Source organism: Notothenia coriiceps, unplaced genomic scaffold, assembly GCF_000735185.1.
Source record: "Notothenia coriiceps isolate Sejong01 unplaced genomic scaffold, NC01 NC01_scaffold00000339, whole genome shotgun sequence".
Classification (NCBI taxonomy): Eukaryota; Metazoa; Chordata; class Actinopteri; order Perciformes; family Nototheniidae; genus Notothenia; species Notothenia coriiceps.
The window spans coordinates 6,404,183-6,426,498 of record NW_011333040.1 but is presented as its reverse complement, the minus strand read 5'-3'; the positions used below and the strand labels follow the sequence as shown (position 1 = coordinate 6,426,498).

Below are 22,316 nucleotides of genomic sequence, written 5' to 3'. Positions count from 1 at the left end.
TTACAGAAAACGTTTGACCTCTGTCATTGCCAACAAAGGGTATATAACAAAGTATTGAGATTAACTTTTGTGATTGACCAAATACTTATTTTCCACCATAATTTGCAAATAAATTCTTTAAAAATCAGACAATGTGATTTTATGGATTTTATTTTTATTTTTTTCTCATTTTGTCTCTCATAGTTGAGGTATACCTAGGATGAAAATTACAGGCCTCTCTCATCTTTTTAAGTTGGAGGACTTGCACAATTGGTGGCTGACTAAATACTTTTTGGCCCCACTGTAAATGTTAATGCATGTTACAGTAAAGTTTGCAACGCTCAAAACAAAGCTAAACAAACCAACACCATTAGCATTCATAGCATTAGCTTAATGAAAGGGTGTGACAGCAACAGCTAACCATAGCTATATCTAAACTCCCTAACTCTTTATTACAAGATTCTTCCTAAGGCAACTAATTAATGGACTTTAACAATCCGAAATTGTAAGTTATTCAGTTTTCACATGAACAAGGTAGCAGTTTAATGACAAAAAGTACATAACTGCTAACAAATACTAGCTATCATAGCAAAGCAACATTAGCTATAACTGCCATCTCAGGCCAGACACCATGGAGGTTTGAATAATTTTAAAGCAAAATAACTTGTTCCAACCCTAACTATGGGACATAAAAAAATTGCTGCGCATGTTTCAACATTGATTTAGTTCCATAACTGTAATATGACTTCTGCCCCTCAGATCGCAAGTTCCTCATCGCCAATGCCCAGATGAAGAACTGTGGCATCATCTACTGCAATGAAGGCTTCTGCCAGATGTTTGGTTTTGCCAGGGCGGAGATCATGCAGCAGCCCTGTACCTGCCAGTTCTTGGTGGGGCCCGGCACCATGAAGAGTGCCCTCGCCCAGCTGGCTCAGGCCCTGCTCGGCTCCGAAGAGCACAAGGTGGAGATCCTCTACTATGATAAGGAAGGTAAAACACTGGAGGAAAGGCAGAGTTGCAACCTCAGATACCTGGGGTCACAGTCCAAATAATCATCTACAGTATGTTTTGCTATCCATCTTCTGACAACAACCAAGCTTTTAAATCCCGAATATTAATGAAAAAAAGTGAAAAATGATTGTATCCACCAGATTATTTGTAACTGTGCTAACTCGCTTTTGTGAGAACATGCAGTTGTTTTCTGTTTAGGAAAGCCAAATTAGAGATGAAACACAGTTCACAGTTCAAAATCAGTGAAAAGTTTGATAATCAGGCTTTAAATCATAGAGTGTGTGTGCTCTCAGCACAGTAGCTTCCCCAGCAAAACCACGTTATGTTTTTTTTCTTTGTTCCGAACCTCCAGTATTTATTTATACATTTGTTTGTATAACCCTAATCCCTACTCTACTCCCTTTTCAATATCGGTCCCATGCTTTTCTTTTCATATTTTCCACCTGTATTTTCTACAGTGCAACACTTGGGATTTAGAAGAACATCTTTGTGCAAACTAAAATGTAGTTGTAATAGTTTGGAAAACAAGAAGGAATGAAAAGTGTAGAGATGGGGATATTATATTTGTAAGAAATAACAGAGCAAGAACGACATTTAAACTTGTCAATCGTGGTATTTTATTGAACGCTCCTTCCTCTCAAAGCTTAATTTCCCTTAGACTCTCTGACTTAATCTAAATGCTTTTGTCAGTTGCAGACTGAACCTGTGCTCAGGTCTGCATTTTGCCCTATCGATCTCTTTCACCTCCTTTTTCACCTTGTTATCTGTCACCAAACACATGATAGGGGCAAGCAAACACACCAGGCTCAGGAAGATTACTGTCATCCACCATAAACACAAGTACATTTACTGTTTACCTACACAGATACACACACATGTTGCAACTTTGGACATGTGGGCATGGGCAGTCTATGGCACTGTTGTCATGGAAATGCGATCAGCATGCAAGCTTAAATCCACTAAGCATTTAGGCAGTTGTTTTTTCTCATGCTCACTGCTGTGCTTACAGACTGAAGAAGCAGAAAAAATGGATACAATGTGATTCGGCTGCATTCACTACCCGGCTGATTTTTTTCCAGAATAGAAATTTCTTTGAGAGTATTTTTTAGATTGGATGTGTGAAAGGGACTGAATACAGGCACTTGATTACCCTGAAATCGTTTTTTAAATTGCGATTAAAATACGTGTGTGTGTGTGTGTGTGTGTGTGTGTGTGTGTGTGTGTGTGTGTGTGTGTGTGTGTGTGTGTGTGTCCTTCCTTCCTCCCCCCGTTACTTTTTTTTAGACCACTGATTGCAGAGTGAAGCGAGACCTGACATGTGTTGGTCCTGTAGCCTTTTAGCTTTCAGTGTTTCAAATCTGTGTCCCTCCTATTTCCCATTCAAATCATTCATTGTGAATGTCTCTGCCTCCCCCCCACCTCACCTCTCTGTAATATGCTATCTTGTTGGGGAGCTACCTGATCTGTGTGGGGGTATAGCTCAGTGGTAGAGCATTTGACTGCAGATCAAGAGGTCCCCGGTTCAAATCCGGATGCCCCCTGTTTTTAGTTTTTTTTTAAGTCTATTTCCATCTCTTTCTATGTCAAAAGGTACCTGCAGACCATGCCTGGTGGACATTGTGCCCGTAAAAAATGAGGAAGGAATTGTCATCATGTTTATTCTCGACTTCCAGGAGCTGATTGATCCATCTCTCAAAAAGTCAGGCCTCAGGAACAGAGTCACCCAAGGACTGATTTACTGTAAAGTCTTTAACATATTTTATACCATATTAATGTTGCAACAGCTCACATGAATGACTGTAGGGATGATCATGTTTTGCTCCAGTGATTCACAATAATGAATATGTGTCATGTTATCATATTGATCAGTGTTGACATCTTTATTATTGCTGTATCCAAACCATTAGTTCTCTGTCATAAACATACTGCATTAACATCTGATTTAATACAAAATAAATACATATAACATAACACAGGTTTTTCCTTTCAGGTCAGAATCGCAGGATGAAGATGAGGCTGCCGATGCTCCGGTCAAGGCGACGACCTTCACTTTCCAAAGATCAATTTGAAGGAGTGGTAGTGGACTACTTGCAGGTGAGGTTGTGTCCACCCACTTACAGCACACTCAAAGATAATGCAATCCTCTAATACTTAGTGACTGTAGCTAATATCTACAAACAGTACTAATACATATCTGCTTTGCATTGCAGTGACTAAATCTTTGAATTCACTTACAAAACATTAGGCTTTCGTGAAGAGCATAAACCTAAAAGCAGTCTGCTCTAATTACATTTTTTTATAACCTTGCTGATTTTCCACATATAATTACAACCATTGTGCTGTTTCAAATGTTAGCTGCCTCAAATAGCAGTAAGAATTGTTTGAAATTTGAGGACTGATTATTCACCTGAAAGTACACCAACAGGAAGAATGAGTGGGAAAATCCATTATTGAGCTTGCCTTTCTCTTCTCAGAATCTCTTTGTACTTTCAGAGTAACTGATCACTGTTTTCATTCATCACTTCTAGTGCAGAATATTTCCTGGAAGTCAGTATACCTGACCGAAACTGTATTGGATAAGACAAATGTACACTTTGAGTCTCTTTGGCAGCGATGAAACAGTATTTTCTGTTAAAGGACTTGTGCCGTGTTGTAAGCTACGCGTTTATTTTCTAAAACAATTGGTTATTTCTAAAATTATTCTCTGTACTCCATAGTAGGGCTGGGATGAAATAGTAAATCGATAAAACTTCTAATACGTTTATTGTGGTGAATTACCATTATCCGGATAATCATAAATATCCTCACATGAACGAAGGATTGCTGTCATGGTAGGGAAGTTTTAAAAAGAGTCTGATTAAAAAGAAATACATTAAATATTATTTAAGAAGGAACAGACTCACACAATATTGGTGTTTAATATGTATCCTAACCTTAAGTGCTGTTTTAATCCTATTTTAATGATTATTTGGATAATATTGCAAATATTTTGCTGAAGATAATCATGACAGTAAATTCTCAGATCATCACATTCCTACACTTAAAACGTGGCTCCTGTTCTCTGTCCTTGACAGCCAAACAGCGAGGAAGTCCCCCTCAGAGAGTTTCGGATCCCGTCCAAGGAGAGTTGCATGCAGTCTGAGACAGAAGCCCTGATAGAACAGGACCTGGACCCCCCCTCCCCTGCAGCCCAGCCCTCCACCAAGCGGCGCTCCCTGCTGACAGACCACCTCGACCCCGGGAATGCCTTCCCCCGAGGAGCCTTACCTCTGAGCTGTTCTCGGGACAGTGTCCGCAGCCTCAGACGAGCCTCGTCACTGGATGACATCGATGGCATGAGGGCAGAATGGAGCGATCGGCCTGGAGACTCCCGAACCAACAGTAGTGAGTGTCTGACTTTGTGGTTAGAAAACAGGAAATTACGTAAGTTGAATCATATATGACCTGTAATTTTGAAAAGAAATGATTGAACGATTGTTCACTTTGTCTAAACACAAATATGGTCTTTTCAATGTTGTTAAAATAAAAAAATAACTACAGTCTTTGAGACTGAAAGGGTTATTAAAAGAATAAATACACATCACCTTTGAAAATCTGGTTCATTAAGAAATTACTTTCAATAAGCCTTTCTCCAAAATGGATTATTTTTACAATGAGGATTGAACGATGAAGGCAGAAAAGAGGTTTACCCCACCAAGTCCATTATATTCTTTATATGTACAAGTACATCCATGTACACAGGTATAATTGCATCTATAAGTACACATCAGAAATCATCATTATCAAACAGCAAAGGTAAAGAAAAAATCAGATGTCCAACATCCATAAGTCAGTGTGATTCAGTCTGAGCATGCGCTACTTGTTCCAGCAGAGACACAATCAATCCCTGTGTCTCTTTGTGTGTATGATTGTGTGTGGGTCTGTGGTACTTTTGTGGTAGAATTGTGCATTATCGCACATACAGTATATCCTTCTATTCCTCCTGTTATTTTCTGAAGTATCTTTTGGAGTCTTTCTCTGTATAACATTTTCTTTCATTTCTACTATGTGTTAACGCCTGTATGCCCATCTGTGTCTTGAGGCTGAGGTGAAATGCTGTCCTGATAGTGGACAAAAAACCTCTTGTTTTAGAAAACCTTTTAACTGTGTTATATTTTAGTTTTAACATTTGGTCATGAATTGACATCCCCACACACAGCTAATGTAAAAGATCATATTATCACTTAAATACAGATATTCAAATGTGTTCTGTTCTTGTTTATTTGTATTCACATCTGTATAATCTGCATAAATGTTCTTGATCTGTGCTGATGTTGCTGCTCTCTGCTGCAGATCTGAAGCCGAGCGTTTTGAACTCCACGTCAGACTCGGACCTGATGAGACATCGAACCATCGGCCGCATTCCTCAGGTTACTCTCACCTTCGGCTCGGACAGGATGAGACCTCCTTCCCCAACGGAAATTGAAATCATTGCACCCAGCAAGATTAAAGACCGAACTCAAAACGTCACAGAGAAGGTCACACACGTCACTCAGGTAAGTCAAGCCCATTAACATCTCAGTGAAGAAAGATAGGCAATAAAACCTATTTGCCTTTATTTCTTTCTATTTCAATCGTTCTTTGGTCAAAGTTACTGGACACAGTATTGTGTGACCTCATTTAAAGTAATTTGTAGTAATTTTTCAATTCGAAATTATCAACATACAGTAATTTACCAAATAATTTCTGTTCCAAAGAAAACCCGTTAAGATGGAGGAATAGAATATAAATTCATTTGAAACCTGACAAATATAACACACAACTTAATTGACTTAATACAAAAACAAATCAGGTGAGATGAGTCCACTTGTTCTGAGTGCAGTTTCCTTCATTTCTGGAATTTTCTACTTAAGTATCTCTACCATGAAGACAGAAAATAAGACAGATTGTTGCACTGGAATCAATGTTGTTTTGTTCATGGAAATTATTAAGTGGAAATAAAAATGATCTGCTGTTCTTATTATTATTTATGAATGGGATTTATGTTTTGCTTGTTTGGATGGAAAGATTTGTAGGATTAATGTCTTTTGATAACTTCAGGTTTAGCCTCATATTTAGAGGTTTTCTCAAAAGCTTAGTCAAGTAGCTATTTTTCCTGAAACTAAACACTTCACATCACATCATGTTACATCTCCTGTCATCCTGCAGGACACGTCCAGGCCATTATTTCCGTTGATCTCCTTGCGCTGTCACCTTCATCATTGTCTCTGCACATAGTTCAGACAAAGACGTCTAAAAATGTTTGCTTGCTGCTGGCTCATTGAAGATGCTAAAAGACATCTGCAGTCACAGGGTGAAAGTGTGAAAAAAGAATATCTCACCTGAGGTGTGAGCCACCTGTCATCACACCACTGTGCGTCAGTGCACATTTTGGGCACACTGTAACCTCACACAGAGACGTGATGAAAAAAAAACAGTGGACTTTTATAAGTAGAAATAGGAAGGTATTCAATCTAAAAGTATTCTTCATAAAGAATTGCCACTATCAGACATTCAGCATGATTATTACTATGAGTAAATAAAGGAAGTTCGGAAAGGGGAGGTTTTAGTGCTTTCTCGTTTCACATCTGCATTTGTTTTGTTGTTTTTTTAAAGTTTTGCGTTTACATAGGATAAACAAAAGAAGGAGTATTATTCCCTGATATACTTGCAGCTTCCTTGATAGGAGATCACTCCTTCACACCAGTTGGCTGAGTGGTATCAACGGCCAGCTGCACAATGTGGAGCAACATGACTTCTGTGGCCCTGGAAAGACTGAAAGGAAGAACAGAAGGCCTCCTAAAATGCCTGGCAGGAGCACTTAACTTGTTATCTTGACATTGCTGAGGTAGAAAGCAGAAAGTTATTAGAACTATCTGTCTCTGTTATGTCTCCGGCTGACAAACCACACACAGGAAATGTTCTCCTGTTTCCAGCACAAATCAACCTGGTGTTTTAACATCACAGTGATTTAATTAACTTGAGGAAATGTGTCTCCTAATAACAGTTTAATTACTTTTTGGACATTCAAACAGACTAAATGACATTAAGAATGATTATTTGTCAGTATAAAAGGTATCTTGGCAGACTAGAGTACTGTCCTCCCCCTTGGGTGTGTGAGGGTGTATGTGGTGATGGTGTGAGTGTGATTGGGGATCACAGTCTGAAGCTGTCTGCAGGAGTGTGGAGAAGTCCCGGTGAGATCACTGAACAAAAATATAAACGCAACACTTTTGTTTTTGCTCCCATTTTTCACGAGATGAACTCAAAGATCTAAAACATTTTCTACATACACGAAATAACCATTTCTCTCAAATATTGTTCATAAATCTGAAAAAATCTGTGATAGTGAGCACTTCTCCTTTGCCGAGATAATCCATCCCACCTCACAGGTGTGGCATATCAAGATGCTGATTAGACAGCATGATTATTGCACAGGTGTGCCTTAGGCTGGCCACAATAAAAGGCCACACTGAAACGTGCATTTTTGCTTTATTGGGGGGGTCTGGGGGGGTCCGAAAACCAGTCAGTATCTGGTGTGAGGGTTAGGATTAGGGTTAGGGTTAGGGTAATGTTGTGAATCGAGTGGCCCATGGTGGTGGTGGGGTTATGGTATGGGCAGGCGTATGTTATGGATGATGAACACAGGCCACTCGATTCACAACATTACCCTAACCCTAACCCTAACCCTAACCCTCACACCAGATACTGACTGGTTTTCGGACCCCCCCAGCCCCCACCAATAAAGCAAAAATGCATGTTTAAGGGTGGCCTTTTATTATGGCCACCCTAAGGCACACCTGTGAAATAATCATGCTGTCTAATCAGCATCTTGATATGCCACACCTGTGAGGTGGGATGGATTATCTCGACAAAGGAGAAGTGCTCACTATCACAGATTTTTTCAGATTTGTGAACAATATTTTAGAGAAATGGTTATTTTGTGTATATAGAAAATGTTTTAGATCTTTGAGTTCATCTCATGAAAAATGGGAGCAAAAACAAAAGTGTTGCATTTGTATATTTTTTCTGTGTAGATATGAAAGCGAGTAAAAAGGGCAACGGCTCTGAGGCTATTGAGTGGCACTCGCTGCCTGATGCCAGTGACCTTGGTGTCTGGAGCTAATGGAAGTGGAGGGCAGTGGGGATGCTCTCTGTGCATTCGTCAGACCTCTAACTCTGCTAATAGAATCACACTGCAGTCCTCTATTACCATAGTGTTTATGGGCTGATAAGGGTAGACATTTCTTGTGAATTGGGTAAACATATTAACTTTTTATATAATTGTATATCTTTGAACAGTCTAATGTGACATCTTATTTCATATGAACTAATTTGCCTACATTTCCAGAACGGAAAATTACATAAATGCAGGTTCAAAATGCAGATCTAATTTGTTAACATATTAGAGTCAAAGGTCTGTACAGAATGATTGTTTGTAAATCTCTTACTCTATTGCTTCAGTAATCAGAAAATATTCTCAACTGTCTAAAAAAAAAAAATTTCACCATTATTTAAGATAAGATGTAATTTATTAATCACAATTTGGGAAAACATTTTGTTTCAGCAGCATAAAACAAAACNGTGTGCCTTGGCAGTACAGAATGATTGTTTGTAAATCTCTTACTCTATTGCTTCAGTAATCAGAAAATATTCTCAACTGTCTAAAAAAAAAAAATGTCACCATTATTTAAGATAAGATGTAATTTATTAATCACAATTTGGAAAAAAAAAATTTGTTTCAGCAGCATAAAACAAAACAAGGCATTGCACATCATAACAAATTAAACGAGTAGAAATAAACAATTCTAAAATAGAAACATCTCAAAATAGAAATAGAAATGAACCAGCATTAGAGAGTAAGACAAATATCCGGCTTTGAATGATATATTAACAAACCCCCCTGTAAAAACCTTCAGAATACAGAGAGGGATACAATTGTAAATGTTGGTGTTTGTAAGTGCTACTGTAGTGGAGCTTTCTGAAGTTTGAAAACATTTTTCTTTTTTTTAAATGTCCTTCAAGCATTTGTATTATAAAACTCCATACATCTTGCAAGACATATCAGGTGAACAGTGTAACATTTTAAAGTCTTTTGACTCCCGAAATGGATTAATATTTATGTCCTAAAATGGTATATTAAGATATGCAATGGAGGCATTATCTAATGCTAATCTACATAAAAATGAGCTAGTAAAATATAACCCTTGATGCATATTTTGGGGATTTTTGTAACCCCTGAAAGAGGACATGAAATGGGAGCAAAATAGCCCAAAATCTCAAAAAAGTTATTTATGGCTGTATTGTCTTGCCCATCAACAGTTAGACCAATAGTCATATCATATGGGGTCACGGACGAATGTGAAGCCACGAAGGTCAGGTTTTAGGTCACAGTAATCATTGCTGCTGTCATATTGGAAAAAAAATGGTAGCATTGGTCAATAAGTATATCGAGTTTTCAAAAGAAGGATCATGTCAATTAAAAGTTACTCAATCTATAAACACATTTTTCGTTTTATTTTGCTTTTATCACGTCATACAATAAATTTGTTAATTTTCTTGTTTTTATAATTGGATTTCGATTGGCACCTTACAAAAAGGGAAATGAAGGTTGCTATTGATCTTTGGCATATTGATTTGTCTGCATAACATGAAGCACACAGTGTGATTCACCAGAGTGTGGCTGTAAAACAGTGGTAACCGTAGGCAGCAGAAGTGTTTTTATGCTGCCCCCTAGCTTTGAACTAGTTTATAACAGGAGACCTCACAGGAACACACATTACATCTAATTTAGCTGACGTTTTTGTCCAAAGAAACTTACAAAACAGTCTAATTGCCTGTATTAGTTCCCCAAAATATGGTTTTTGGCCAGATTTCTGGCCGCTGCGAGATTTATTTGAGTGAAATCTGAAGAAAAATCAGGCTTCCGCTATCAACAGTTAAGAATAAAGTATGGAGTGCTAAAGCAAGGCTATTTCTGCTTTAAGTCATTATTGTTTGCGGACGCCATCATTCAAACAGCCAATAGATCATTTTTGTTATGTTTAAAGGAGGATCCTATAGTGAGGGCCGGACTACAGGGAGAGGGAGGAGAGAGAGGGAGATACAGAGAAATTGATAGGGGTTTCCTCCCCCCTCTGTATCTCTCAGTCTACTGCTGTTAAATCGAACGCGCTTCACCATGAGCTTCAAGCTTAAACTGCAGCCTGTGAGTACCTCAGCCTTACTGAGTCTCTCAAGCCACCTGGTGCCCTCCCAAAACTCTCCCTTTCCCTGTTGAGCTCCACTTCACTGTTTGTTTGTTTCTTGTCACCTCTCCTCTTCTTTCTCCCTCTTTTGTCCTCATATTGTCATGCTCCAATTTGCCCCTTCCTGCTCACATACTGTAACTGCACAGGTGAGCAGCTTTGTCCAGGTTAGGCTTATGCAAAGGTTGTATCTCTTTGTTTAGACAGTTTTTACACAATGCATTTGAGTTGCTGCTTTTTTAGGTTTACTTTAAGGGGTTTAAAGCAAGGAAATGGCTGTGTTTTTGTGTTAAGCGTGGAATAAGACAAGACACGGAGGATGCATCGAAGAATTGTGTGTTTTACATTTCTGTAGTTCTTTATGGTTGAAGTTTTGCAAAAAGAAAATTCACTGAAATAATAATAATAATACTACATGGGATTTGTCTAATGCCTAAAGACGCTTGAAATGAGTTACATGTGATGGATTTGTTTTTAATAGCAGATAATTTACAGTCCAGCCTGTGAGTATTTACTAAGCTGTTATTTCAACATTTAATGTCCTAGAAGCAGCAATTTCATATGTTTCAAAGTTGCTTCATTATAAATCCGGTTCAGTCTTTAAGCTTTCCTTTTACTTCCCACCTCAACTATCAGCCTCTACCATATATATATATATATATATATAAAAATATTTAAACAGTAAACTCTTGCAATGTTAATTATAAAGTCAGAGAAGTGACACAGAGCTGTTGCGTGCGAACTGGTGGTGGCAGTTGTTCTCTGGTTGTCATTATGAAACAGAACTGCGAACAACATCAATAACAACATTTCCTGGATGAGTGAACTTTTGCTCGTGTTTACATTCTCATTAGCATGTTGTCTTTTCACATCTGTTCAGCTACTGTGGTCAGTTGCTGACACACAATGAAGTGCCAGGGGTTTGTGTGTTCAGTAAATCCTATGAGGTCTCCCACTATAACATATTTTTATTTTACTATGCCCTGTCTATTGCTCATTAAAAAACAGAATAACGGTGGAAGCTAACATCCCTCTGTCATGAAAGGCCTGATTTCCTGGAAAGCTGTACATAAACTTCATTTATTACCACCCTCATTTTTTTTTCACCAAATATGGCCATGGACAAAATTAGTAACATTTCTAATGTGCAATTTACTTTGACTATGTCTGATTACTGTTTTTATCTAAGCTTGAAAAGTCTAGACTAGAGTTTAGTAACCATGTTAGACTTACATTTTGGTTCCTGTGTAAGTCTATTTGTTGGCTCTAAAGCTACTTGTCATACAAGTCCTGCAAATGTTATTATGCAAATCAAAATGCAAATTAGAGTCCCACATCTCTCATGGGATAGTTGGTCAGCTTGAGCAAAGATGTAAGCAGTGGGATAACAGAAATATACAATTTGTTGGGAAACATTTGTAGGACTTGGGGTTTTTATTGGCAGTAAGTACAAATATAATGTTCAAAACTATGTTTTTATTATTGGATTATCACCTGAAACTAAGAAACCTTTTGTCTTTAAAGGAGTTCTTCATTGATACAAAGTGGCAGGTCTGCCATATTTCAAAAAGAGCCCAGATTGGACAAACTTGAAACTGCTCTATAAATGGGCTTCACATTTGTACGTTACCTGAAGGTCACATAATAACTACATGAATGGATGGGAGAAGTGAGCGTAGGGGTTTTCAGTTGATTGCAATCTGAAACCTCACCACGAGGTACCATTAATCCTACTCACTGCTATTTTAAATCTGCCAAATATATATCTGTATAATTAACTAAAATGACTCCTCTGCATGGCTCCTAATCAATGCCGGCACTTATTCTGGTCGACAATTGATCTGACTTCTAGTAGAAGGGGGTCCCATGGTACAACATCGACAAGTGAAGATGCAAGGCGCAATTTAAAACAGCAGTCGGTGATTTGACTTATGCCTGTAGAGAGCGGACAGAGTCTTTGGTTTTTCTGCAGAACTTGATGCAGGAAAAATCCTAAAAATGTCCAGATCATGTCATACGCTCATAGGCCAAACACAAGCGTTGTTTGTGGGTTTTTTGCTGCTTTATGAAATGTGCATATTGGGAAACTCACTCAGTGTGCTCTGTTGGTGAACATATTTTTAGGAAGTTATCACTACTTTTGAATCCCTTGACCTGTCAGCAGGATTGGCTTTGACATTTTTTATGAAGAAACTTATTTTTAGCTCACATCTATAAAGAACAGTCTTTCACACTTTGTATCCTACTGAGTTACCTGTATTATTAATAACAATATCATTATCCTGTCCATCTCTTTAGGTGTTGTCTCTCGGTGCTGACGTTCTGCCAGAGTACAAGCTCCAGGCCCCTCGCATCCACAAATGGACCATCCTTCACTACAGTCCCTTCAAAGCAGTATGGGACTGGGTCATCCTGCTGCTGGTCATCTACACCGCCATCTTCACACCATACTCGGCCGCCTTCCTTCTCAACGAGGTGGAGGAAGAGCGGAGGAGAACGTGCGGCTACACCTGTGACCCGCTCAACGTAGTGGACCTGGTGGTGGACGTCATGTTCATAGTGGACATCCTCATCAACTTCCGGACCACCTACGTCAACCAGAACGATGAGGTGGTCAGCCATCCCGGACGCATCGCTCAGCACTACTTCAAGGGCTGGTTCCTCATCGACATCGTGGCCGCCATACCCTTCGATCTGCTCATATTCCGCTCTGGGTCTGAAGAGGTGAGAAAGAAGGGGAGACATTGGCCTTTTGTCTACTTTTACTACCCAATGTTGTGTGAAAAAGATAAACACATTTTCTTTCACAACAGACACAAGGTCAAACTACCAAACCGGTCTCTCTGTGCAGCAACTAACGTTATTGATGACTCTGTTAAAAGGGATATTTTGGTGTATCACCTAGATGGCAGTCGGCAAACCTCAAGTTTTGAGATAAAATAGAAGTACTAGCACGGAAAATAATCAAAATAGCATTGTTCACTAGTCACTTCAGTTCAAATAGCGTTGTTGACTATTGTCACACGGGTGCAAATAATGTTTATGTAAAATAACGTTAAAGCGGTTTCAATATGATATTGATATATATAAGAAAATATGGCTTACACATATGCCGATATTTATGTATATTTTGGTAGCTTCAAATATGTTTTGCTTGTGCCCTCATCCACAGCTTTAATAAATTCATTCATAATAAAATGACTGTTTATGATATATGCATCATAAAACCCCACTTAGTGCTGCACAGCACAACTCAAACCAGTTGTTAGCGCTTGAGATAAAGTGAGTTAGTTTTTGTCTAAACCTCTTTGCACAGTTCACTGATTTCTCCAATGTAAATGGCACATGTTTGGTTGATTGTCCGTTTTTTTTTCTCTGACTGGCCTTCCAAGAAATCAGAATTATTATATCATAAATTGGGGCTTGGAACTTTGCAAAACAGGTCATTCATTAAACTGCATTTATTTTAGGTTTTTGCTTCACAGATAATTTGATTAATTTTTTTTGTAATCTGAATTTTTATTCTTTGCATGGTCGAAACTTTTTATTTCAATACACTTTATATCTGCAGCAAACAAATTTGTGTTTATTTATTTGATCATATTTTACACTGGCACATAGGATTGCTAATATCATTAACATGATGTCCACTCTCTCTTCAACAGCCTCAGACAACAACTCTGATTGGATTACTGAAAACAGCGCGACTGCTGAGGTTGGTCCGAGTGGCCAGGAAGTTGGACCGTTATTCAGAATATGGAGCTGCAGTCCTTTTCCTCCTCATGTGCACCTTTGCCCTTATTGCTCATTGGCTGGCCTGTATCTGGTACGCCATCGGCAACGTGGAGCGAACAGGTTCAGCCCGCATCGGAGGCCTCAAGATCGGCTGGCTGGACAACCTGGCGGACCAGATTGGTAAACCGTTCAACGACAGTGATCCAACCGCAGGTCCATCCACCAAAGACAAGTATGTCACAGCCCTGTACTTCACCTTCAGCAGCCTGACTAGCGTGGGTTTCGGAAATGTCTCACCCAACACCAACCCAGAGAAGATCTTCTCCATCTGTGTCATGCTTATTGGCTGTGAGTTGAGTGGGATTGAGACTAAAATCAGACGGCCCTCTAAAACAAATAAAATAAATACAAAATTGTACATTTATCTTTGTATCATCAATTGTTCCATCATAAACAAATGTCTGTCATCTGTCCCATTCAGCTCTGATGTATGCCAGCATCTTTGGTAACGTGTCGGCCATCATTCAGAGACTATACTCAGGAACGGCACGGTACCACACCCAGATGCTGCGGGTCAAAGAGTTCATCCGTTTCCACCAGATCCCAGGCAGCCTGAGACAGAGGCTGGAGGAGTACTTTCAACATGCCTGGTCCTACACCAACGGCATCGACATGAACGCTGTAAGTCATTTAGAAAATTCATCAGACACATGCTAGTGTAGTAGAATGAATAGCCCTATGTTTGTGTAAAAAGGAAATCGGATGTTTAGACAGTTGAGAAAGATGGAGTTGTTGTTATATGCTTTTACATCAAAACTTTCAATTAGAAAGGCTGATATTTATTGTTAGCTATGTGGGGGTATAGCTCAGTGATAGAGCATTTGACTGCAGATCAAGAGGTCCCCGGTTCAAATCTGGATGCCCCCTGTTCACCCATTGTGAACCTTTTGTCTACATGATCCCAAACTACAACTGCCACCCAGCTGGAACATTTATTCAGAAGAGATGACAATGCATGTTTACTTTGCTTCACAATCTCTATTTTGACAGATTTTTTCTTAAACCTGTTTTTGGATTCATACCTGCTACTGTGTAGATCAGAGGTCTCAAACTCAAGGCCCAGGGGCCAAATCCGGCCCGCAACTTCATTTTATGTGGCCCCGAAAGAGCTTTCAAAGAATATAATACGTTTATTATACGGTAACATGCCACTTTACAGAAGCAGGTTGCCCATAAACTACATGTCCCACAATGCATCTCGTTGTGTGACATGCGCACTGAAGAGACTTGCAATTATTTGCCCTGGACTTCTGCTTTCAGACGTAGTTTTACTAAGTTATTATCCTATCCGATAATAATCCAATTCAGAGGCAATAATGTAATACAATACATTAATTTATATATATATATTATATATTTATATAGTTACAACTGGCCCTTTGAGTGCAACCTTTATGCGAATGTGGCCCGCGATGAAATTGAGTTTGACACCCCTGGTGTAGATCAAATCAAACCTCACTCTGACTGTAATAGGCAGGGGGTATAGCTCAGCGGTAGAGCATTTGACTGCAGATCAAGAGGTCCCCAGTTCAACTCTGGGTGCCCCCTTCACATTTAAATAAACACCAGGGTTTCCTACCGAGCTGATGCTTTGGGAGACTTAATTTTCAGTGAGGATGTGCGTCACATCGCTGGTTGGGACAGCTGCTAACAGCACTGGAGCATGTCACAGCCAGAGAGCAGCATTAGCGCCTGCCAATTCAATGTGAGAATAGATAATCACTTAGAGCTACTGTCATTTGTGCCCGGGCCAAATCAATCTGCTCTCTTTCTCTCACCCCATATTTTAATTATTATGCACCTTTTAAACAAATTGTCCATGTTTTGATACACGCTTTTAAAGATCCAGGACACATATATGCAGGTAAAAATAAAATAATAATTCCGAAGTTACCCAATGCCCTCTGTTGCCCTGCAGGTTTTAAAGGGTTTCCCTGAGTGTCTTCAGGCTGACATCTGCCTCCATTTGAACCGGTGCTTGCTGCAGAACTGCAAAGCTTTTCGAGGTGCCAACAAAGGCTGCCTGCGAGCTCTGGCCATGCGATTCAAGACCACCCACGCCCCACCGGGTGACACGCTGGTCCACAGTGGGGACATTCTCACCGCCCTCTACTTCCTTTCCAGAGGTTCTATAGAGATCCTTAGGGATAATGTGGTGGTGGCCATACTAGGTGAGTTGCGCGCCAAAGTGGAGGTTCTGCTTATTTGGTCCTTTTTTCTTAGTAAGTTTATCAATTTCATTAGTTTCTTATTTATGTTTTCAAAAAAACATTTTACTAATGCAATGTTAATGCACACTACAAAAAACCAAAACCAAATCATGATGGATTTTTTTGCATATGGCCATATTGTGTTTCTTTATTGGTCACTCTTTCGTCTCTTCACCACAAAACCCCAGCCACAACTGATGCTGCCGTTTTTACCACACACACACACACACACACACACACACACACACACACACACACACACACACACACACACACACACACACACACACACCCTCTGTGTGATGTGTTGCCAGAGGTGCTTGGGCATAGCTCCACTTCCATTCCACAGTATCATTGATCATCAATAGGCCCAGTACTCAGAACCAGGCTGCATACTGTAGGTCATCTCTTTTCCAGCCTCTGTTTGAGGGATCATTCTCTTGTTTTGAGCAGCAGTGCTGTTGAATATCAGTGCTACTCTATTGCTGGGGGTGGCATACCTGTGCCTTGTGGTGATTAAATAAAAATAAGATTAAAAATGTCAAATATGTTATTATCATATTATTTTAGGTGGGTGCTTAGGCCATGAACAGAAACTTATTTTTGACCATTTCTGCCTGTTTTATCTTTACCCATTCACATATTTACAAATAACATTATAAAAAGTGACACAGAAATACTTTTGATAATATGTGGGCACACCAATTAAATACATGTTTAACGCTAAACTGCTTAGTGTTGTGTACAGCTTTACTTTTGACAACATTAAGTGATTGTTACTATTTTCCAATGCTCTTCTTTCCTGTTGCTGTGCTGTCTGTAGGGAAGAACGATATCTTTGGTGAACCCATCAGTCTTTATGGGAGGCCAGGCAAATCCAGCTCTGACGTCAGGGCTTTGACCTACTGCGACCTTCACAAGATCCAGAGAGAGGACCTGCTGGAGGTGATGGACATGTATCCCGACTTCGCTGACAAGTTCTGGACCAACTTGGAGATCACATTCAACCTGAGAGATGTAAGTTCCACCAGAGCTACACATAAGCCCCCATTCTTCTTCTTCATCTTGACTCACCATCATAACAGGTTGTTCTGATTTATATTTTAAAAAGAAAAGGCCCATAGTTGCAATAAACATAAATACACAAACACAATGATGTGAAGATATTCAAAGACTGTATATTTTCTTTAATCATGAGATCAGGTCTGTTTATTTTGAATTACTGAAGCTGATATGTATCAGGCAGATAGAATACACCTACCAACCCCTGGCAGGGACTCTGATTGTGACTACCGGCGGACAAGGCGTCGGAGAAGATCCCTGCGTCGCCGAAACCGACCAGGTGAGTGAGGGGCGAGGCTTAACATATTTCCATTATGTTTCTGTGTTGTGTTACCTCCAGGGTTTGTACAAAATGTTTGATTGTAATCATAGTCTGGTGTTTAATTTAAACAAAAATAGGGGACCTTTAAATTATCATAGTAAAACATAACATTTGTGTTAATGTGAGCTGCTTAAAATACATACACTTCTGTAAACTTTATGTTTTCAAATGGAATTTGTAGTAACAACTTAGTTGTGCTTCTGAAGGCTTTTCGAGTCCGGAAATATTTGGTAAAGGTATTTTGGAAGTGCTTGAATTTGACTGTAATATATCTTATCCTGGGGACCCTGTCACACAGACGGCATGGACCGTGAAGACTCGTACCCCGATCAGTCCTGCACAGTAGCCAACCACCACCAAGGCATGATGGCAGGATCCCATTGGGAAGACATCTGCAGCAGTGCTAGCAACTGTTCGCAGTCTAGTGATGAGGAGATGAGGCCTGTGGGACACAGCAAGGGGGAGCTGTACCCCACACCGAGGAACACCAGAGACTACCCCCCCGTGGTCAACGTCCTGCCGCACAGTGGACCCTCAGCTGGGATGGGACCGCCTGTTGACCCCGGAGGACCACAATACTCAGGTGAAGACTTCCTGCAATTCTTTACCCGTCATGTCTTGTTAGAGCCTTAAAACACACTCAACACAGAGGTGTACCAAAAGAAGTTCCCAGTTCCCTCTTAGATTTCCTCCTGAGATCTTACATTAGGTAATAAGGTTGAGTAAATAGAGTTGTAATCTTTTTTAAAGATATTAAAGCTATTTGGTGCCAAGGCAAGTCCAAAGTCCAAGAGTTAATTCAATGTTATAAACTGTAATGTAAATAAAAGACACACTTTAAACGAAACTAAATTGTAATCTGAATATGAAATCGAGGTAGAAAATGTTTAGAAGGTTTTTATTGTTTTTCAAAGTGTACCATACTTTTGTGCATTTTTAAATGTTACCTTTTATCCAAGTGGCTGCAGTAAAGTGACATTGTAATAATGACATTTGATATGATTTAAACTTCAAGAACGAAATACTTTTTACCTAGACATAAAATTGTCAATATACAACCAGTTACAACCCAACCAATACTTGTAAAATGGAACTGAAACGACATAAAAAGGAAAGTAAAAGTACAAATGAAAGAACAAACTTCAAAATGAATTTATAAACAATTAAACGTCAGATTACGCCTGCTCTAAAACTAGAACAAAAACTACAAGAATGGAATAAAATGGAAAAAGGTGTTATTATATTTATATGAATAAGAAATATTTCAAAAATCCCATTCTAGAGTAGACACTGGCTGATCCTGACTCCTAGAGTAGACAGTCTGGATTTCTAACATATTCTATTATCTCTTACTATAATTATTATTATTTCTTGAATAAGAAACTATAAAGTACCTCACATATGAACAGATGATTTCTCCTTCTTGGAAACAGCAGCAGCCCCGATCAGCATGTCCGGCCTGTACGGTTACTGGCCGGATCGCAAAGCCAGCCAGTTCTCAGAGAGTCAGAGACGAGCGTCCTCAGTCAGAGCCAGCTTCCAGCGTCCACCCTGCCCTGAAGCTCGGCCCAGCGAGCTGGGGTCCAGACTGGATCTGCTGCAGTCCCATTTGAACAGGTGAGCTGGTTAAATGTTTACTTTTTTAAAGTGGTAAAGAGGGGGCACCCGGATTTGAACCAGGGACCTCTTGATCTGCAGTCAAATGCTCTACCACTGAGCTATACCCCCACTGCAAATTGATAAACAGATGTTGGATTGTCTTTCCATTTCACAGCCAATATTTACTTTAACGTCACCATTATCATACTTCTGGAAACTCCTCCCTGCCTCTCCTGCTGTGTTTGCTTATCAGTTCCCAGCCGGTTGTGTTCATGGTGGTAAGGTGAGCTGCATTTGTATTGAAAAAAGGGAGGAGATAGAGGAGGATACAAAGACAAAAAAAATAAGAAAGGGTCAAAGGTTTGATTCAAATATTTAGAAACATTCTCTGTGAAGTCAGTCATCTGTAATCCTTCTTTCGTATGTCTGTCAAGAAATATGAGGCAGAGAGATATACTGTAGGGAGAGCAAGAGAGAAACCTAGTGGACATTTTAGAAAAAACAGATGAGAGGGCTCTTTTATGACTTGTTCTATCCGGCATCAAAATAACATCAAAAGCACTTTGGGATGTGTGTTTTTCCGATCATGAAAATAAATTATTTATTTTCCTTCCCAGGCTGGAGACCCGAATGACTGCAGACATCAATGTGATTCTACAGCTCCTGCAAAGGCAGATGGCCCCGGTGCCTCCAGCCTACAGTGCTGTGTCCCCCCGCCCTCACCCGCCTCCCCCCACCACCCTGTTCAGCGCAGGAGCAATCCACACTGTCCCTCTGATCCCGTCTGTCCAGATCGGCAGCACTGCCTCGCTCCTACAGGTGTTGTGTTCACTTTACAAACTTCACTTACCTACTATTTATTGTTTTATTTAATGGGACAGCTTGACATTTGGGTATTTGTTCTGGTTCTGTGTAAAGGTAACAAAATCCACCTACCAGCCTCTTTAAAGACAATCAATAAACATTTTACATTACGTGTGTTTAATCTATAAAAAAATCTTTTTTTTTGCCAGAGTATTACTCAACCAGTAACTTCCTGGAGTGTCCACTGTTTGTCTGGCAAGAGTCAGTGGTTCCCAAGTCTGGGAGCACTCCCTTATAAAGGGCCCAGAGTTTTAAAAAGAAGGGCGTGTCGTCTAAATGTAAATGATGAATAGGTCTGCGCTGGCTTGGGGGGGACTTGAAAATATTTGTATCTACACTAATACTCTTCATATTAAGTATTTACACTATGGGTCAAATCATCTGAAATATAGATGAAACTCTGATATGCAGTAAACACAGGTCAGCGGCCATCCGTACAGAATGCATCACAGGTGCATCATGGTCCAACAACACTGTGTGGGCAATAAAACAATGTCAGTCAATATAAAAACAACATTTACACGTGGACACACACACACACACACAAAATCACAGGGTTGCTTTAACAAAGGTTTGTGAACCACTGTTATGAGATGGGATAACAGACTGCTTGCTCTAACAACATATGTATTGTGCAAACAGTGAGAGGTAATTCAATAAGTGTATTTGTGAACTACTCCTTTAAACACAACAGTCCTGTCTGAGTTAGGCTTAATCCTTTTCTCTCGTTCCAGAGTCCAGACTCGGACTTCAACCCTAAGTCTAGGGACTCTCTGTCCAGCGGGATCCATCTCACTGTGGCCTCTGATGACACGATGTCCATGTCGCCAGAGGCTGTCCCCCCACATCTGCCCTCTGTGGAAATCACCCCTCCTCAATTTTCAGGACCCCAGGAGCTTCCTGGACTGTTATGTGTCAGCCAGCGCTTCCCCTCCCTCCCTGAGCACCTGGAGACCTCCAGAGCGCCGCAGGAGATCCAGAGGCACGTCTCTGACCCTGGGCTGCCGGGGAGCTAGAACAGCAAACACCTCACAAAAGCCTGGTCCTTTGGATGGGACGGCCATATGTTCCCCGTTCTGTTACTTCCCCCTCCCTTCAAACCTCCTCTGTCCTGCTCAGATGCTGCTGTAGGGCGTGGGATGCTTGCCTTCCACGTCCCTGAGGGTTCAGGGGCCCCCTGTTTCTGATGTTCGGACTCTACAGCGCCCTGACAGGTGGCTGCGGCTTTGTGATTCAGCATCCCTTCACACCCGAGGTCCTGTGCAATAAAGAGATTATTCCTGCCCATCAGGGTCGGAAAACGGTGGTACACGAGTGGACAGTAAACACATACAAACATATACATGCGTTATGCAGTCGTCGGATCTGAAAGCCACACAAACTGCATCTCAGACAAAGGTTTCTGTGAAGAGAAGTGAAATGTCTTTTATGTTTCACATGAATAATTATCTGCATTCACTTTCTATAAGAATTGCACATTTAGACTTGGTAGAATGTAATCATTTATTTGGAATATAATTTATTTTCCTAATATTAGAGATGTATTGGTCACATTAAGAACAATACGTCTAGTAAATGTGATGAACTATAAGTGATAGAGTTTTGGTGTACGGTGAAAAAATATCAAAAGGCATACGGTAGCTGTCTGGCACACTGTGAAGGGTGATGGGTTCAAAGAATATTGTCATTTTCATCTCATTTCATGTTCTGACATTAAGACATGAATCTAGAGACGTGTTAGCAGTCATCATGAGAAGGTATTACAGCGTACAATGTCATAGTTTCTTTTATATTCACAAATAGCTCTATCAGTTCTGTTTCAATCATGACTGCTGAGCTGTTTCCCCCCATTTCTGTGTGTCTATATCTGCTCTGTTAAACTCAAATGTGTCAATGTCTTTTATGGTCACATGACTTCATAATGCTCCTGATTTTGTGTTTTTCTGAAAGTGCCAACATCAGAGGATTTGTATTCTAAGCCGTGATTGCAGAAGGTTGTTTTAATGAGTAGCACGTGAAGTGGATAGTCACTGTGAATCACATACAGACACACAGACACAGAGAGGTCCTCAAGGCGCCTTTTGTTAAGATGATTTCACAGCTCCAACTACAGGGTGAATGTAATGACTTTTTAAGCATTTATAAATAACTGTAATGTTTTTTGAAGCACAAATTCCTGTTCTTTATCTTTTTTTAGATTAAAGACAC

General features: G+C 39.9%; 2 protein-coding genes and 4 non-coding genes across 8 annotated transcripts in view; 5 read left to right on the top strand and 1 right to left on the bottom strand.

Moving 5' to 3' along the window:
- The window catches only part of ep400 (E1A binding protein p400), a 186,060-nt gene that overhangs the window by 65,163 nt on the left and 98,581 nt on the right, over window positions 1–22,316 (top strand). The gene's annotated exons all lie outside the window — the stretch shown is intronic.
- The window catches only part of kcnh6a (potassium voltage-gated channel, subfamily H (eag-related), member 6a), a 27,345-nt gene extending 5,029 nt beyond the window's left edge, over window positions 1–22,316 (top strand). The window contains exons 2-16 of the mRNA XM_010769062.1: window positions 739–969; window positions 2,581–2,730; window positions 2,981–3,084; window positions 4,065–4,413; window positions 5,323–5,525; window positions 12,555–12,980; window positions 13,922–14,339; window positions 14,473–14,672; window positions 15,970–16,222; window positions 17,085–17,278; window positions 17,504–17,603; window positions 17,944–18,228; window positions 19,079–19,262; window positions 19,862–20,063; window positions 20,843–22,316. Coding sequence (XP_010767364.1) covers window positions 739–969; window positions 2,581–2,730; window positions 2,981–3,084; window positions 4,065–4,413; window positions 5,323–5,525; window positions 12,555–12,980; window positions 13,922–14,339; window positions 14,473–14,672; window positions 15,970–16,222; window positions 17,085–17,278; window positions 17,504–17,603; window positions 17,944–18,228; window positions 19,079–19,262; window positions 19,862–20,063; window positions 20,843–21,124 — 3,581 coding nt within the window. The 3' untranslated portion in view covers window positions 21,125–22,316. The remainder of the gene's footprint in view (window positions 1–738; window positions 970–2,580; window positions 2,731–2,980; window positions 3,085–4,064; window positions 4,414–5,322; window positions 5,526–12,554; window positions 12,981–13,921; window positions 14,340–14,472; window positions 14,673–15,969; window positions 16,223–17,084; window positions 17,279–17,503; window positions 17,604–17,943; window positions 18,229–19,078; window positions 19,263–19,861; window positions 20,064–20,842) is intronic.
- On the top strand, window positions 2,460–2,531 carry trnac-gca (transfer RNA cysteine (anticodon GCA)). Its single transcript has one exon. It is a non-coding gene; the product is annotated as a tRNA-Cys (tRNA).
- On the top strand, window positions 14,847–14,918 carry trnac-gca (transfer RNA cysteine (anticodon GCA)). Its single transcript has one exon. It is a non-coding gene; the product is annotated as a tRNA-Cys (tRNA).
- Window positions 15,528–15,599, top strand: trnac-gca (transfer RNA cysteine (anticodon GCA)). Its single transcript has one exon. It is a non-coding gene; the product is annotated as a tRNA-Cys (tRNA).
- On the bottom strand, window positions 19,302–19,373 carry trnac-gca (transfer RNA cysteine (anticodon GCA)). The gene has a single exon. It is a non-coding gene; the product is annotated as a tRNA-Cys (tRNA).